Source organism: Rhizophagus irregularis, chromosome 10, assembly GCF_026210795.1.
Source record: "Rhizophagus irregularis chromosome 10, complete sequence".
Lineage (NCBI taxonomy): Eukaryota > Fungi > Glomeromycota > Glomeromycetes > Glomerales > Glomeraceae > Rhizophagus > Rhizophagus irregularis.
Genome location: NC_089438.1, coordinates 1,216,461 through 1,236,289, shown reverse-complemented (window position 1 = coordinate 1,236,289; position 19,829 = coordinate 1,216,461). Strand labels below are relative to the sequence as shown.

General features: G+C 23.0%; 2 protein-coding genes across 2 annotated transcripts; both read right to left on the bottom strand.

Moving 5' to 3' along the window:
* Positions 1-5,823: 5,823 nt before the first annotated feature.
* Positions 5,824-7,820, bottom strand: OCT59_001782 (uncharacterized protein; the record flags this gene model as incomplete). Its single annotated transcript, XM_066144074.1, has 7 exons — positions 5,824-6,004; positions 6,083-6,118; positions 6,201-6,221; positions 6,293-7,100; positions 7,199-7,217; positions 7,530-7,681; positions 7,767-7,820. 7 exons carry the CDS (start codon positions 7,818-7,820, stop codon positions 5,961-5,963), a joined length of 1,134 nt encoding a protein of 377 aa, XP_065995274.1. The 3' UTR covers positions 5,824-5,960.
* Positions 7,821-9,820: 2,000 nt separating this feature from the next.
* On the bottom strand, positions 9,821-11,493 carry OCT59_001781 (uncharacterized protein). Its single transcript, XM_025313416.2, has one exon. The coding sequence runs from the start codon at positions 11,405-11,407 to the stop codon at positions 9,836-9,838; it is 1,572 nt and encodes a 523-aa protein (XP_025187416.2). The 5' UTR covers positions 11,408-11,493; the 3' UTR covers positions 9,821-9,835.
* Between the last annotated feature and the right edge of the window lie 8,336 nt (positions 11,494-19,829).

The following is a 19,829-nucleotide window of genomic DNA, read 5'->3' as shown; positions in this document are numbered from 1 at the left end:
TTATTCAACTTTTACAATTTCGTTAAAATTGATCTATCCTTTTTTGGGTATAATCAGCAAAATTCGTTTGCTCATATGTAAAGTCAAAAACATTGTTCAAAATCCACTTTTTCTCCCTAAGTAAACTTGCGGAGCAGGCCGAAATACACTTATTTAATGATTTTCAAGTTCACTTTAATTTTAGTTTATAAAAAATTTATCAAATCATAATAATTTTAAATCACGTGATTCTACCCCGCTTTAACGGGCCCCCATTTTTGGCGATAGCCGGCCGGCATTATAAAATTTGTAAACGGGATATCCGTCGAATTATCCGGATATCCAGAATTCTGTATCCGTTCAATCAGAATATCCGTTTTTTAACGGATAACGGATATAAACTCTACACTGGGTTACCGTAATACTGCATGAACATCTTTACAAGAATTTAAGGAAAAAAAAAATTACTTTCTGAATTATAAAATTTACACTTTTTTAATAATCAAACTAGCTGATTTTATCAATCATCAATGGTTTTATGTTAATTTTTTGGTTTTTTTCCATTTTTACAGCTATTGCGAAAATGACGGACCACATAATTCGATTTTCGACTGCGTATGAAATTTTCATACGCTGATACGCAGCCATACGCAGTCATACACGCATAGTAAACTGCTAGAATTATGTGATATAACTGCGGATGACTGCATATGAAAAATTCAAAAAATGAGTTTGACGGTCTGGGCAGATATTACCATGCGTATGACTGCGTATGAAAATTTCATACACAGTCTAAAAAAATTTGTCTGACGTTTGGATTAGTCTCTGCATAAATAATTTGAATTGTGTAACTTGAAATCCCATGCCATAAACCCGTGACATGCCTCCACCTGATCTATTTATCTATGTACATTCCAGTCATTCCCAATCAACTAATACTTTTGGCTTAGTTTTTTTTTCAAATTGTTTTTTTCATTCTTTTCCCGTTTAGGTTTAATTTTTTTTTCCCAAACTGAAAATATTTTTTTTTTTATTAAATAATCCTATTTGTTTCAGTCTTTTATTTTTTTTCGATCTTTTTATTAGACTGTATTGTTATTTGTCTCTTTTTGGACCGTGTCCTTTTTTTTCAGAATTTTTTTCTGTACTTATTTTTTTTTCAGATTCCTTTTTTTTCGGAAATTTCCCTTTTTTTCTTTTTTTATCATTTTTCTTTCCCCAATTTTTTTTTTAATTTTTTTTTCTTTCAATTTTTTTTAAAAAAATAAAATATTTATATATTAAATATATTTACAAAATTATTATTTTTTTTTAAAAAAAAAATTAATATAACATGTAGGAAAATTGACCGACGTTGATAGAAAGATGATTAAGATTTTCAATTAAATTAATTAAATTGAACGCTAGATAAATAGTTTGATTTTCAAATTCATAAAAATCAAAAAAAAAATTTGATATTTTTATAATATTTTTATAATTAATTAATTAAAGAAATTGTTGATTTAATAATAGACCTATTATAACCAAATCCATATCCAAAATTCTCTAAATAATCACCAGATTTTTTTAATTCAAATGGTTTAAATAAATTAATAATTTATCGAATGAGTATCAAAAGAATAATAATAAATGAAATGAACATACTTTTAAAAAAATTAATCAATTTTTATTGATAATTATTTTATCACAATTACTAATTAATCCGAATTTTATTCTATGTAATAGTAGAATAGTAAGTCTTAAATATGAATATCTCAAAATCTTGAAATTATTTTAATTATTGTTCTTATGAAATACTTGGTAAATTAATGTAACAAAATTTGACAAAATTTTTTACACTTTAGACATCACAACAATAGCCTCACAAAGTAACAAAGGTGAGTTAATTACAATTATTTTAATATTTATAAACTCATGAAGCAGATTAAGATGTAAGTTGTAATAGGACACGAGAAATAACATAAAAAGCCAAGATAACGTGTAGATCCTTCCTTTTTTTAATAATGGCAGATGGAATTATGTAATCCTGGCCTCGAATATTTATATATTACTTTTTTTTTAATGATATAAAAATTTAACTTCACAATATTTAAAATTCTCTATTTTATTATTATTCTATAATGAAGACAATTTTGTATTGTATATTGTATACAAAAGTTAATTTTAATTTTAAAATGTAGGTTTTAACATTTAAACTTTATTATAACTTTTAGCAAACGATAAATGTTAAATAAGATAAAGCTATAAATAGAAATTATTCATAATATAAATATAGAAAAGTTTAGAGCGTTAAAAATGGTTTAACAGTTAATTGGTATATAAATTAAGAAGTTCAAGACTTTAAGGACATCTTTTAATCTAAGAAAAAAATATCAACTCGGATGATCAAATTGTACGACTTGTTCTTATAACAGGTAAATTATAAAGGGTATTAAATATAAACAAAAAGGATAGATGGATTGAAAACAAACCATTTATTGTTATTTTCGAATTAGTATCATTTATAAAAAAATAATGCGATATATAAGAAATAATGCGATAGAAAAGTGTTTTAACTTTTGTTAAGCTGCATATCCAAATATTTTTTTAGTATTTTTGCTCAAATGATTTCCAAGCGATCATAGATGATCCCGGCCAAATGATTTCACTGTGAGTTTATTATAAAAATTTATTTTTGTGTCTTTGGTGTTATAAAATATATCCTTTTCGATAAATTTGTATTCTATATAACATCCAGTAATTCTAACTTCAAAAAGGTTTTTTATTTTTAACTTCTTTATTGGTTATTAATTTAGTGTTTAAAGAAAGTTTAGTTTTTTAAAGGAAGATTTTACTCTTGACGAAAAAAATGTTATATAATTTTACTTGATATCCTTTCATAATAAATTCATTTTGTAATTATTATTATTTAAGACATATTTATATTATACTTATTAATTTCTGTATTTTTATTTCTTTAAATAATTTGATCGAAACAACAATCACGAATCATATTAATAATCACGTGGTGCACAGTTAAATTATTTCATTTATAACGTATTTTATTTTATCTCTATTTTTTATTTAGTTAAAATTTTCGTTAATTTTATATCTTAAATTTTAATGGATCCTTTTTACTTTTGCATCTTACCAACCATCTAGTTGTTATTATGCCGATCACCCATCATTCGTGCTGTATTTTATTTTTATCGTAGGGTTATACCGTAATGATGAAGAATATGATAATAAGATCAAATTAAACAGAACAAGTGAAAAAAAATCTAATAACATTCAAACACATCCACAAAGCAATCTATACTAATAGACATTTAATTTCCAGAAAATTCAGGTAATTAATTTAATCTATTTTGATATTAAACAGAAAATATATTTATGTTACTAATTACAGTATTTATTTTTAATAGATACTCTATCAACATTATGTAAGTAATACATTTATTATTTATTGGTAACCAGTATAATTAATAATATTCACATTATATTAACCTAATATTAGTATCAGAAGGTTTTGATTGTCAATCAGACGAATCAGGTAAGATATTTATTCTTAGTTCTTTATTTTATTATGACTTATTGATTTATTTATTTTATAGATTTTAACGAAATTAATCAAAATGATGATGATAATAGTGAATAAGTTTTTTTTCTTTCTGTAAAAATCAAACAGTTTATCAATTTATTTATAGTTATTAATTTTGTTTAAATAAGTTAAAAATAATTATTTTAGAATTATAAAATGGTTTTAAATATTATTAAATCATATCTAATTAAGACAAGATATAAAGTAAAAGTTTGACAATGACCATAGTATATTAAATACTAACCATATACTACAGTATATATGACTACCGGTAAAAATATTGGTCAAGATTTTTTTTGACTATATAACCTGAAGAATGTTATAAAATTTAAGGTAAAATTGTAAAATTGTATCTGTGAAATAGCTAATTTACTTTAAGATAGTTATTAATTTATTCTTAATTTGATTAATTTAATTGATTCCAATCTAGAAAATAAAATTAATAATCAAAACTGATTGCATTCTTTCAAATTTTTGTTTTGAAATTGACATATTTCTGTGCATACTAATAAATGCAACGTATCAATTATTTATATACATCGCTACGTCAAAATTTGAAGAATTTATTATAGTAAATTAATTTACAATTATAGAATGATTTATAAGCGTAATTCTATAAACTTAATATAAAAAATTAAAGAATAATATTTTCCATTATTTAGTATTTAATATAAAATCCACAACTTGAAAAGTATAAAAAAAGATTTCATTTACATAAAATAGTAAATGAAATAATAAACGTATATTATTAATTCTTTAAAGTAACATTTGAAAAAAATAATATTAGTAAATAAATATTCCTATTATTAAGAGTATTTTTTTGAAATTAAATCTATAAAGAATTTGTAGTATTTCTTATAATAAGGAAATAAAAGTTCAATTCTCGTAATTATCATATAATATTAATAGTTAATATCATTTTATTTTGCTTTAGTTATCTTATAACTTTATTAACTTTATTGCAATAATCAAATTTTCACAATTCCTATATGCTGCGCCATATTTTTCAGTTCAATAGTCAATTTATGCAAAAGTTTTCTGATGTTAGACATTACTTATAAAAAAATTATTATAATTATAGTGTATCTACTTAAATTGATTGATAATATATAACGATAATCTTCGATAATCTTTAAAAAGAAAAAAAAAATTTATTCCGTTCAGTCCAAAAGAATATTTACCGTACTGTGTTAGTAAATTAGTTTAATCCCCTGTTTTATTTTGTCCCAATAAAAACATCACTTTTATTTCCTTTTTTAATACGAGCCCTTGAAATATATTAATGTCTAATTTAGTTGTACCCATGCCATTACACAAATACCAAAAAAGTCCAGAGGACTTAAACGGTTTCCGTTTCCTAGCCTTATAAAATTGTGATGGATTATAAGCAAAAAGAAATTATGATGCATAGCCCAATTAGTCATCATATTATGTCTATTGAAATAGTATAGAAAAGTTCATTGTTTTTTACACTTAATAGTTTTCTTTTAATACTTTTGATCATTGAAGAAACCACGCAAACTTATCAACATCATTTCTAATTTTGATCAATTAACATTAACTGAATGTAAAATATTTTAAATTATGTTTGTTTTTTCATTAAAAATTTTTTTTTTACATGTGCAATTAATAGTAGTTAATTTGAAATTCTCAAATTAGGTAATTTTTATTCCAAAATTTCCGATTTTTTTTAAGTTAAAGAATCAAACAAAATTTTTTTGCTCAAAAAAAAAATTAATCATTATGTCGGGACATTTTGACATTGAATTTGTTTAATACTTTTATAAGATACTACTGATATATTATTGGTCGGTATATTAGGATCACGCTAATTCGGACGAACTGATATGGCTAAATATCAAATTCTTTTAATATGAAATTAATTTTTAACATCAAAACGTCAGTATAGACGTTTAAACTATTTTTACTTTACAGACTTTACAGAGAAAAACAATTTCTGTACAACAGACGTTTAAATTATACTTTTTATTTATATACTTTTATTAAATTATCATCATAATCTTATCTAAATGTCGCGATAACTATCATTTAAAGGTTTGATTCAAATTGAGTTTCACTAGTTATTTCACTTTCTACTACTTCAATTATATGCTGTTTTCATATTTAACTGTTTCTTGCTCTTTAAGACAATTTAAGACATTGAGCTCCAGATTTTATCTTACTCATGAAGAACATTTAAAATGTTTGGAAATACATAGAATAAATTGTTACCAGATGATATTATCTAATTTTAATTCTGGCTAATTTATAATCATGATTTTTTATTAAATATAACAATTTAAATTTTATTTTAACCAATATACCATATATAAAATACATAAAAAGATAATTTAATAATGTTATTTAATTAAACTAATTTCTCTGATTTGAAAAGTAAACTTCATTCAATATTATTTTCATCATCTTGATTCATTTCATTAAGATCTATAAAATAAATAAACAAATAAATAAATATATATAAAGTAACAAATAAAGTAAAACATTAAAGAATAAATATCTTACCTGATTCATCTAATTGGCAATCAAAACCTTCTGAAACTATAATAAATCAATTAAATTAATATTAATAAAATATTATCTTATTAATTATATAAATTACTCATAAATATAATTTACTTACATAATGTTGATTGAATAGCACCTGTTTATAGAAAATATGTAATAATTAGTAACATATTAAATATAAGTTTTATTAAAAAGTAATTAAATTACCTGAATTTACTGGTTCTGGAAGATTTTTGAAATTTAAAAGTCTACTAGTATAGATTGCTTGTGGATGTGTTTGAATGTTTTTAGTTCTTTTTTCACTTGTTCTGTTTAATTTAATTTTATCATTATATTCATTTACTTGAGATTCAGTATCACTATCATTCTCACATTTATACAATTTATTTAATGTTTGATACAATTCTTTAGCAGTTGGTCTATTTTCTGCTTTAGCATCCCAACATTTAGTAATCAAATCTGAAAGTAATTTTGGTGTATATTTAAAAATATTTGGTCTAAGTCCTTTACATATTTTAATAGCTAAAGCATGATTATGAGGAATATTATTATAAGGAGTTTCTTCAGATATATATTCATTCATCATTATTCCAAATGAATAAATATCAGATGCTTTTGTATATTGATATCCACGTAAAACTTCTGGTGCCATATAAGGTAATACTCCATAAATTCCTTCTTGTTTAACTAATTGCTTTTCATTATTTGCTGGTTGGCACATTCCTAAATCACTTATATATGGATGACCATGAAAATTATATAATATATTGCCTGAATGAAAATCTTTATGAATTTTTCCAGCATTATGAATGTCTAAAAGTCCTCTTGCAATTTTCATTAAATTTCTAATTTTTGAAAAATAATTTATATAATTTTTAGATTTATTTAAATAATTTCTCAAATTTCCATATTCACAATATTCTAAAACCATCATATAATCTTTGGTATTTGGATCTTGAGTTATTCCATAACATTGAATAACATAATAATGATAAAACTGAAGATGAGATTTAATCTAATAAAATAATGAAAAGTGAAAAATTTTTAATAAATATATAAATAATATATAAATAAAAATTAAAATAAATAACTTATATTTCTTATTTTAATTACCTCATTTAAAAATTCTGTACTTAAACAAGAAGAATTATCCAAACTTTTTAATGCAACTTTTATATTAATACTATACCTATGCCATTTTTGATTTACAATATCCCAAGAATCAATATATCCTTCAGGCCATTTAGCTGAATAAATTTTACCAAATCCACCTCTGGTAATATAAGTAATATCTTTAAAATTTTCAAAAGGTATCCATTCAAGTTTTTTACTATAGTGCACGGCATTAAGTTGTGATTGTTGTATAAATTCATCAATATCTTTATTTCCACTAGTCCAATTTTTAAAGTTATCCTTAAATCTTTTAGCATTACAAGGTTGACACCATACAAGTCCTGTGCCAGGTTCATTACATTCCCCACATATTCCATATACTTGTTTTCTTTTTTCTAAGTCATTCATATAAATTATTTTGTGACCTGCCTCTTCTATTAATTCAGTAGTGGAATCTATGGTAGAATTTGTAATGGCATATACCTTTTATAATAAATAATTAAAAAAAAGCTATTACTATTTAAAAAATAATGTTATTAATAATAATGATAAAGTGAACTGTTTTTACCTGATAACCACTATAGCCATTCCATAAACTTTTAAGATTTTCTTTAGAATTCATTTTTGATATTTCCATACGATTTGGGTTGTATATATATAGATTGCAATTTATTTATTAAATTCAATAACGTTACTTTAATCAATGAAGCGTAAAAAAAAAAAAAAATTTAACGGAGTTCGGGTAAATTTATTCGCAAATAAACTCTCGTGCAACATGTGTAACATTTATTTAAAATTTCTATAAATAGTATAGTATAAACCTGGGTTACAATTGATCGGCATAAATGATAAAAAATTTTCGCAAATGGGTCAAGTCATTATTTAATCATTTTAGACAATATTATGCTTTGATAATAATAAATTAACTAAAATTGCTTGCAAAAATTCATATAGTGACGTTAATAAAGTTAATAATTTCTAATCCAGCCCTGTAATTAATAAACTACTTTTACTTAAATGAAATAATCCTAGTAGGCATTGAAAATAAAGAATGGCTAGACTTTTCTTTGAATATAAAATCGTAAAATTAAATTGGATGATTTAGTTATTAATTATTATCATGTAAAAAAATTTTTTTACTTAAATGAGTTATCATTTATAAATTTCGTTATCATATGACTTTTCTCTTTTGTCGATCCGTAGCGGAATTGTCATGCGATACCGATGAATATGATGAATATGATAGTAAACAAAAATTATCATAAACTCTAATTTTCCTAGTTTGCAAAATTTTAATTAATTATAGGAACCACAAATAATATTTATGAAATTTTATTAGAATTAAAATTAAATAAATTCATCATCGTTATAATATAGTACGATCTGAAAAAAAAAAATTTGGATCATTAGTTATAGTACATATTTGTAATTAGCAGAAAGTAAAGATGAAAATGAATCGAATAAATTTGTAAATAAAAAAAAAAAATTTCATTTTTGCATTTGACTTTAAAATCAATTAAACTAAATATAGTTTGTTAAATAAATTAAAAAATCTAGTTTCACAAGTTTAAATCATCAAAACTAACGTTTATCCGTTGATGTAAAATTTTTTAAATTTTGTATATCATTAAATGCGATTAAACAAGCGGTACGTACTATTTATTAAAAAAGTTGAATTTTTATTACTCAAATTTTGCGGCCTTTGATCGCAGTTTTTTAACCTTAGCGTTAACTAAAACAAAATTCCCAATAATAAGGACAATAATAAAGACATATTAATACATATAAAAATACTAAAATAAATAAGTATGTTACTAATTATATAACCTTTCAGGTCTTTAAAAATTATATAAATATTTTATTTACGTTTTACTTAAAGAACTACTAAGATTTATATTATAACGTTTGTTTTAATAGGTATTTAAGTAATCATGAAAACGGCTAATTATGAAACTGAAAACTATTCTCATATTGTAAAATTAATTGAAGTTGGAATTATTGGAATAAAAAAATAAAAAAGTGAAGAAATTAAAAGTTACACTTATTTTAAGTGAACTACATTTATTGAACAATTTTACTTTATAGAATTTGAAGAATTATCAAGTTTTCTTTACTATTGTTTTTTTTGGTATCTACTTTTTCATGTAATTCACAACAATATTAAGTATTCGAGTCTAACAATACTTTGTTTAATTCTCTGCCATTTTTTTTCTCTTTAAAAGCAAACATCTATGGCTAGATATTTGAGATATTTATAATTATAAAAACATAAAAATGTTGTCTTAAGTTATAGGTTCATACTTATTTTTTAGATTTCATTGAAAAAAAAATACTCGTGATAATGTGATAATTTAACAAATTAAAGCATTTTTACGTTAATTTCTCGCAATTTATTTATTTACAAACGAAATGGCGCTTAAAAGTTAAAACGAATTAACAATATGCCGCTCTTATTGCTTAGCGCGAATTTTGTATAAGCGGATAGCCGACAAGTCATTTTTTATATTAATAACTACAAATAGAAAGAACGTTTGATTTGAGAATATGATTATTATTGACCATATTTGATATTTAAGCAATTTTTTACACAACTAATAATAAAAACATCCAATTTATAAAAATGAAATATTTATTTATTTAAAATGAATTATAAATAAGTGGACTACATTCATGATAAACACTATAAAAATCTAATAATGTTACACCTCTTGCTTTAATTTGATCCAATAATTTCGTTTCTTCATCTTTTAACACTCTTTCTAACTTTTTCGTACCCAAAAATTTCAAACTATTATTATTTTTTTCAATATAATTTAAAATAATTTGAAGTTTTTCTAAATCAATATTAATATTTAAATTAATCATTTCTAAACGATGATGACAATTTTCTAAAATTTCCTTAAGTGTAGTATCACTAAAATAAAACAAATAAATAGAAATTTCTTTAACATTAATAGGAGCTAAATTTTCAAATAAATTTGCTAACAAATTATTTCTAAAATATTGATTATGTATAATAAGAATTAAATTATTAATTCTTAAATTTTTAAAATAAGGAAATACATAATTAATACCTGAACCAATTCTAAGTTTTAAACTATTAAGGTTTAAACAATATGTTGATATATATTCAATAATAGTTATTGTTATACTAATTCCATCAAAATATAATTTTTGTAATGATTTACCTAAATATTTTATCATTGAAAGTGCAATATTATTGGACCATGTTAAAAGTGTTAATTCTTTAAGTTTAAACGTTGCAAAATTTAAAAGATTACATTGTTCGCTTGATATTTCCCCACAATAAATAAAACTTAAATATTTTAAATTATATAAAGTTATAAAATTCTTAAAAGGAATATTACCAAAATTAATACCTACAAATTCAATATAAACTAAAGAATGTTTTTGAAATTCTAATGATAAAAATATATTATTTAAAAAAGATTCACATCTTGATATTTTAAGTGCATTAAATTTATTTTGATTTTGAATTATTTTGCAAAGATTTTCTTTAATTTTCATAGAAATATTATTCGGTAATGATGAAATTTCTAATCTTTTCAAATTTGAACAAATATTTGCTACACTTTCTAAAAATTCTTGTGTAAAATCATTACATTTTTCGTTAATATCTCGTAAACTTAATGAATTTAATTTTGTTAAATTTTGATCAAAACTTCTTATATTATTATTTTTATTAAAAAAAAATGAGTAAAATGAAATATCTAATCGTTTTATATTAATACTTTGTCTTAAATTTGATTGATGAAATGTTGGAATAAAATTTGCTACAATTTCATGATTACTTGGTATGTTAAAAAAATTCTTAAACCATTCAAAAATTATATTGTTTATAGTTAAACAATTATAATTTTCTAAATATTTTGAATATTCAAATAATGATTCATTTTCTTCATTAATATAATAATTAATATTATCATTATACTCATTTAATTGATTTTTAATTCTTAAAATTTCTGCTTTATCAAAACATGAAATTAATGTAAAAATTATTGAACATTTATGAGTTGTGTTATTTTTTGATCCAATTAAATGTTCAAAAGGATTTGCGTAAAGGAAAGGTACCGTTTCTTTACACCAGAATCGGTTAACCAATAAACAATTGAACAAAGTTGAATGATCATCTCGAAGATATTTTAATATATAATAAATACAATCATCTGATAAATAAGGTAGTTTCATTATCTGTTATCGTTAAAAAGTTTTAATCTTTATATAAAGTGAAGATTTTAAATTTTTTTTTTTTTTTTTTTTGTGCGATAAAAAAAAAATTATACCTATAAAAAAAAATTTTTTTCCCATATAATTATATTTAGTAAACAATATTACATTCAAATTTGATTGTTTGAATGATGATCGGAATTCTCCGATTGTATAACAATTACACCCAACAATTATGCAGCGCAGCGCCGATCATTTATAATTCTGCCCAGATTTCGGGATTTTTCGGGTGTTACAAGGTAAGTTACGGATCCATAGCCCAGTATTTGACATTGGTCAATTTTGAATAGTTTGATATAAGTAAACTATGTAAACTATTTTTTTTTTTATTGATTAAATCAATTTTATCTCATATTTACTAATTGGTCGCCAGTGATTTTTTTGATGATATATATATTCATGGTTCGACGTTTTTAATTAAAAAAAAAGCGAATTTTTATTTTTTTTTAATGAAAAAACGTCGGGTTCCGGCGTTTTTAAGTTTTTTTTTTTATCATGCCTGTAATTTCTCCTGATGATATTTTTCATGCTCACGTGTATTTATAATTTATTTGTACCTTTCCCTTTCTGGACGTTAGTCTCCATGAGAGAAAAGAGTTGTTATTTCACGTGTCGCATGAATATCATGACTCCTCGTAAAATAACTATTACTTACTTTTATAAGCGAACTTGTGCATCATAACAAATTACATATATCCTGAAAATTTGGAATAAATATTTTATATTTTGAATTATTTATTATAAATAATGTTTATTTCTATTTTTTGTAACTATAATTTACTTTATTACTTTATTGGCTAGTTAAATTTATTCGTCATATTTGTAAATATATAATTCAAATTTCAGTACAATCAGATTTATATTTGTAGAAATTAAAAAAATTACAGTTGACATATGACGCAAATCGTGGGGCACAACATACTGTATATATATAGGAACATACCAATCGGATACAAAAGGGTATAAAAAAAAATTTATTTTTTTTAATAGCCATAATTGTTTGTTATTAACCTAAATAAATTAAATTTTCCTTTATAATTAAATTGACTAATAATTACAATACTCCACTTCTTTAGGTTCATCTCAATATGATCTCTTTTTAAGAACAGCAAATAATCATCTGATCAGATGACGCAGCAACTGGATTAGGCTGATGCGTGGCGATTTTGTTGCCAACAAGTATCTAATTTTATATATTTAGGCTGATTTAGGACTGATTTAGGGTGTTTTTATTATTGAATCGATTTTGTCTTTATTATTTAAAACATTTAAAATCACTTTTTTAATTTTGTATTGTTGCTATTGGATTCTGACTTTGTAGGTTGACGCTACGAGAAAATATTTGAGATTTTAATTTTGGTATTTTATTTTTGGCTTTCTCTTGTTGCTTTTTCTTCATTAATAAGACACTTACACTTATATTCTTTTTTTTTGTAGAAGTTTGAGTTGTGTTTTGACTAGTTATACAATAAATATACTTTTTTACTTAGGCATCTTTAATATTAACTATGATGTTATTTATTGGCAAGAACCTTAATCCTTTATTTATAATAATACATACAAGAGTATATCCAGAATATTTTATGAATAAAGATTCCATTCCTGTCAAAATGGATTTTAAATTGTAACAAATTACGTAATTTAATGATATTTAACTTTAAAATTGAATTTTTGATCAAAGTATGATAACGGATTCACAAATATTCAATGTAAAAATAAAATATTAATCTAAGACAATCAACAAAAATAAAATTCTTAATAAAATCCTATTACTATTTAATTTATAATACAAACAAAGGTGGCATAGAAAACCCAAAACTAAATTTTTTTTTTTTTTTTTTTGATATCAAAAAAAGTCTAAGCGTTTTAATTATGCATGAATATGCATAATAAGAAAATTTCTTTTAAAAATTTTTAAAAAAAAAATTACTTTCTCCTGAATCCTGATATTAAAATAATAGAACAGAAAGAATATAATTAAAATTTAGAAATCAGATATTACTAGTATTAAACTAACAAATATAGAAAATTGACAGGAATCTTAAAACGATAATTTAGTACCAATGATAATAATCAAAAATTCATATTTATCAAGCATAAATAAAATTCATAATTTAAGTAACAATATTTTAAAAGCAAAAAAAATAGGCACGCAGATGAGTAATTTTTTTTTACTATATATTTTAATAGCACTAATTTACCAAATTAAATATTGGATATGGAGCTTTATAAATCACACCACTGGTGCTCAACACCATAGTATGTGGTTTTCATGAAAACTATGCTTAAATTAAAGAAGTTACTTTAATTAAAATTGTTCAGCACCCCTGAAAATGGTCACTTAGTACTTTTTTTTTTATTTATACCATAAATATTGCAAAATAAAAAAAAAAATTGAAAAATTAAGAAAAATATATGTAAGTATATGATACAGCATTAAATATTGCAATATGGATTATAATATTTTATTAATAGAAACATCTTAATTAGACTATAATAATAAAGAATAAAAAATTATATGATAAATAAAAAAAAAATAATTAATACATATAACTGTGGTGTTGAACACCAGTGATGTGATTTATAATTTTTGTTGAATATAATGGTGCTGATAGAAGTAAGTTAAATATAACAAATTGATAATATATTAATACAGATAAATCTCAAAAAATAAATTATTGACATTTTGTCAAAATTGTACCTAGCATAATTATAAAAATTAATTCTTAATTTCTTATTTATAATTTAAGACAATATTAAGAAATAAGAAAAAGAAAATTTTACAACTTATTAATTCAAATTATCCAAGATTTATTTACTTTAAACTACATTTTGACGATTCTGCTAATTGAAATCATATAAATAAATTAAATGTATATTAATTAATATCATAAAAACTTTTTAGTTAACTATTTAACTTTTACTAAACTTTATAGATTAGAGTATTTAAAGGATGTGTTATAGAATATTTTTATATGTAAAAGTTCCTTTATAGATAATCCATCATTATGATTACAAGAATGATTCTGAATAATTCCTGGAAATTACTAGTGATTATACTTGAGATTACTATATAAATTTCAATACAAAAAACTCAATACTAAGTACTAGACGGCTAAGGCAGTGTTGCTTCCAATCTTTTGATCCTATATCATTCTATCTTGTAGTTTATATTTGTACATAGGTCTATATATTGGCTTGACTTCTAATATTAAAATAATGAACAATAGATAAAAATAAAACATTAACAATATGATATTCTTAATATTTTACACCTCAGATGGAAGAAGATTTGAATCAATAGAAAATAAAATATTGTCGGATCTATATTTAAAACTTTTATCGGTTGTGGTTGGCTATATTCATATCTGATATTGTTTATAAAATTCATTTGCCATTTGATATAGTTGTCAATATCATATGGTTGCAATTGTGATAGTGTGCGTTTGATGGTACCCATATGATAGGTGAGGATAATTATTATCCGTAATAAAGAATGGACTTCCATGTAGTAATCGTTGAATGCTATTTTCAATAATATTTTTATCAACATTGTTAGGGACTTCTAAAATCTTAAATTCTCTGCTCGAAATTCTGTCCGTGTAATGTATAATAGTTCTTATTTATCTTTGCTATTCTACAATGCATTTTTCTTAAGCAATTTTTACACGTTTTCATATCAATCCTTACTATAATCTTAATTTCTCATTTGTTAATTTTTCTATCTTGTGTATTTGAACAAATTCTGAGTATAGCTTATTAGTAAATAGAACCTTTTAGATTATAATATATAATTTTTTTGACTTCATAATTAATTGATTCAAGTTCATAGTAAATTTAAAAAATACTACTTGTTACATAACTTGTTCATACCCAACCCATTACAGACAATAATCCTAATTTATATTAAATGTTAAGATATATAAACAATCTATACACCAATATTATTAATATTTGAAAATGATTTACGATATCCTTGTGCTAGAAAAATCCCTAAAGTATCACATACTTCCCATGATGGAAGGTTTGTTTTTGTCATGAACTTGTTCTGGTCCCTAGCCACAAGAACTTGACGCATATTTGTTTAGTATCATTTAATGGCTCATTCATATCTTTTATCTGCTTAGGATAATCATCATAAAATATTATGTTTTGAGAGTAGCCTGCTGGTAGAGTTTTGTAGTAATTATTAAATCCAAATTTAACTTTAATAATAATGCATTTAAGGTTGACTAGACAAATATAAGTAACTTGATGATCTGGTCTACCATCTGTATAAAGAGTAAGAATTATTTTCATTTATGCTATTTTTATAAGTAGATTTTTCTTAAATAAATCAGATATATTCATCCAAAATATTTTGACTAAACTCTTTTATCAGAAGAAAAAATATTGATATGATTACACAAAATATGATATTTGTTCAAATATCTATTTCAAAGAATAATGTAAAATAAGTAAATCCAGGCAAATTAATTGATGATAATTCAAACAAGATGCTTTGCCCTTAATGTTTTATAAATAATATTAATTAATAATAAAATAAATTATTGAAATATCTACCATAATTTCTTTAAAAAACTTCGAAATTCAACAATATGTTATTTGAAAAATGTAAACTAAAAAAAAGTTTTTTAAAAGAGTTTATGTACCCCTTGCATTTTACAATCGAAGCAAAAAGCAAAATCTCTTATGGAGTGCACCTGCTCCTGCACCATTTTGATATATTTTCCTTTGATATCATGCAGAAACAACAAAATAGAGTATTTTCATCTTTCTAAATAATCTGAACAATACTTCTTTTTATCACTGATAGTGCTAAGTTGTTTTAAATCAAATTCAAGTTTACAGTTAGCATAAAAGCACTTTTTAGGACCAACTGAATGTCCAAAGCATTTACTTGATTAATTAATTTTTCGTCTCACATTTACTACAAATATCTTTTTTGTTCACCACATTCACTACATCTATTATTCTCTTTTTGTCTTAATTTGGGGATTTCTGATTCTGCTAGGAAGGTCTTTCAATTACTGGCAAATTGCTATTTCTCTTACTTCCATAAGTATTTCGTGAATTGCTCTTCCAGCAATTTATGCAACTTCCTTTGTAATTATACAGTATATAACTGCAGTAAAAATCCAATGGTTTTCACTACAATAAATACATGATACGCCTGCTGTCTTTGTAATTTTTTAAATTTTTTTATATAATTTTATATTCAATATCAAAATCTGCAACCATGATATGAATTATGACCAGTAATGTTCATTGTTTTTGTAAGAGCTAGTAAGTTCTTTTCTCTCATTTGCATAATGTTCTTTTCTTAATTCATTTCTTTCATTTTTTTGTTGAATAATACTACCATTTTTAATAATTTGTTGAAATTTTTCATATGTATCAGAATATGAAAAACTATTCCAGGGACTGCTATACAAGCTTTTGAAATCATTGCATCTAGTCCATTTTTTTTATTATTGACACTCACATCAAACTTCAAGTTATTCCAAGTAATTGATCAAAATGAATATATATATAATATGTATACTCGTCATTAAAATGAAAAACTTCAATTATTATATCACCAGTCTATGCATAAATTCACTTTTGGTATATGCATTGTAGCAAGAGATTTCCCCTAAAATAAAAAAAAAATTGTAAAATTTTCATCTGTTATATAATAATTCATCATAATTGTTTCTGAATTTATATGATTTCCCATAATAACTATAATAAATATGTTTTATTTGTTGAATTATACTTTTCATATAATAATTAAATTAGAAATGATTTGTAGGATGATTAAAATTCCCTTCTGTTTGTTGCAGTATTTCTCTTTTCTCATGCCTCAATTTTAGTAATATTATTTAAATTAATATTGAATAAAAACTTGCTATTTCAACTAACAAATTTGTTATATATAGATATCTATTTTGATGTCATAATTATATGATTGTTTAAGTTTCAGTAATTAATCTACTTTTTGAATAATAATCAAAATTCTCACTTTCAAATTTTCTCATCTTATTAATAAATGGTCATAAATGTCTTGAAATCTTTTTGGTTGATTTAATTTTTTATAACTATTATAATGATAATTGATATTTGATTAACAATTCAACTACTTGTTAAAGTATATTATATTTACAGTTATTGCCATTTCCATATTATTGTAATTACTCTTTTGTATTATTTTTAACATTGTTGAATATTCTTTGATTTACTGTAAAAGAAAATAGTTTATAGAAATTTCTGCTTATATTTTCCATTCATTGCTTGAGATATAGTAGTTATTAAATATTATTTTTTTGCCATACGGTCTGATAATTATTCTTGTTTTCACAAAATTTAAGAAATTATTTTTCTGCTTGATGGTGTCAAAATGAATAAAACCATATCTAAAACAATTTATTAAGTTTTATTAATATTAATTAATATTAATATATTATTTAACCTTAATTATTTTACTACCCATTATGTTTGAAATTTTACTTATAATTTAAATCCAAGTTTCTAGGTTTTTATTTAATGTGCAATTTTTGCTTGGTGATTAGAAGTTGTCCAACAATTTATATAAAAACCTTTATTTCAAGGCAATTTGTTAACAAATGCTCTTTATAATTCACCCCCTCTATTGAGAAATTCCATTTATCACTAAATGAAATATTCCACAAATTATTGAATGGTGAATCATTTATAACTCTTAATATTTTAATAAGTTATTTTTAAAAACTTAATTGATAAATGATTCCTATTAACTATTGACGTTTGGGAGTTTGATGTGATGACTTGACATTTGCTACATGATATTCTATTTTCTCCCAAGTTGGTGGGTTTATCATTAATCTATCATCAATCACATTATATACATTTTTATTTACCACCCTCTAATCTCTGATAACTACGTGCAAGATATTGCAACCTAATACATTTTTGCGATTACCCAGATTCTTGTCCACCCTGACATAGTCACTATAATCATCAGAGTTGTCCTTGGTGTCCTTGGTATCCTCCAGTCATTCTACAGATTCGAGATTATATTAAAGTGGCTTAAATAGTGTATAAAGTATTATCATAAAAAGATACTGATATGTTTTACACCATTTTTATAACTTTTTAGAGCTAACTCCTGTCTTAGGACTATGTAATTCGTATCCCATTTTCTCCAACTCTAACTCAAGCTCACATGACCAACTACTCCAAGTCTTTTTATCTTTTTCTAACTCCACCTTATTATTTTATAATTGAATGACCGCCGCTTCAAAGTACAATTCTCCCTACTATTTAGCTTAAAAATCTTATGTTCTATTATTAATAAAATGAATATTACTGTAGCTAAGAAAAGTATTTAAATGCATCAATAAGTATTATATAATTATTGTTTCTTATAAATTGATACATTATCTAATACTACTAGTATTTTATATGATTCTGAAGACTTTTGAAACCATTAATCTTTGAGATAAATTGTGCATGCAAATTATTAAAAATCTTAAAATTGATATGTATGATAAAATTAGTTGCTTCAACAAAATATTAGTAATCTTATAAAGTAGTAATTATCATTATAATTAACCAATAAGTCAGAAAATAATCAATTATAAGTAACTTGTTAAGGACAATGAAAATAATCACAATTAAATTGCTTTAACAAACTAGTTGTCTTTCACAATATGTAATTCACTTGTTTTTTTAAATTCATCTTAACTCTTTTTCATTGTAATCGAAAACGTAGCTATTAATGCTTTGTGGGAGAATGGTCTTAATGACTCCTTCCATCGTATCTCCTGAGACCATATCTGTCGTATCTTGTCGAGTTGTCCTTCCACTTGTGATAGGTAAATTGATTTATCCAATCAATATTTTTGTTATTAATTGTATAAATTTCTAATTCAGTGGATAGAATCAGCTCTCCTATGTAATCTTTAATGTGTAATTCATGCAAAGTTAATGGAGATGTTTGTTTTTTATAAAAGCCATAGTGGAAGTTTTTGAATAATATTTGGCTTTTTCTCTCTCTCTCCAACCATACACAATATTCTTGAAGTGTTATAAATCTTGATCTTGATTCTCAATTTCTTGACTCCTCAATAATATTTATTCGTCTAAATGAAAGAAAATTGGTAAAGTTGATAATTGAGAAATTATAGGTGATGATTATAATATAAATATTTAAAGTGGCAACATCATTAATATTAAGGATAATGGTGGTAATGAATATTTACTACAAATTGTAGAAATTATTTGTTCTTGTTATAACAAAAATAATAATGTGAATAGAATAAAAGTGGTGAAAATTTTAAGGAATACTAATAATATGATAATAATATCAAAGAAAATAAGTAAATTTAAATTTAAAATATAAAAATAATTTTGCATAATATGC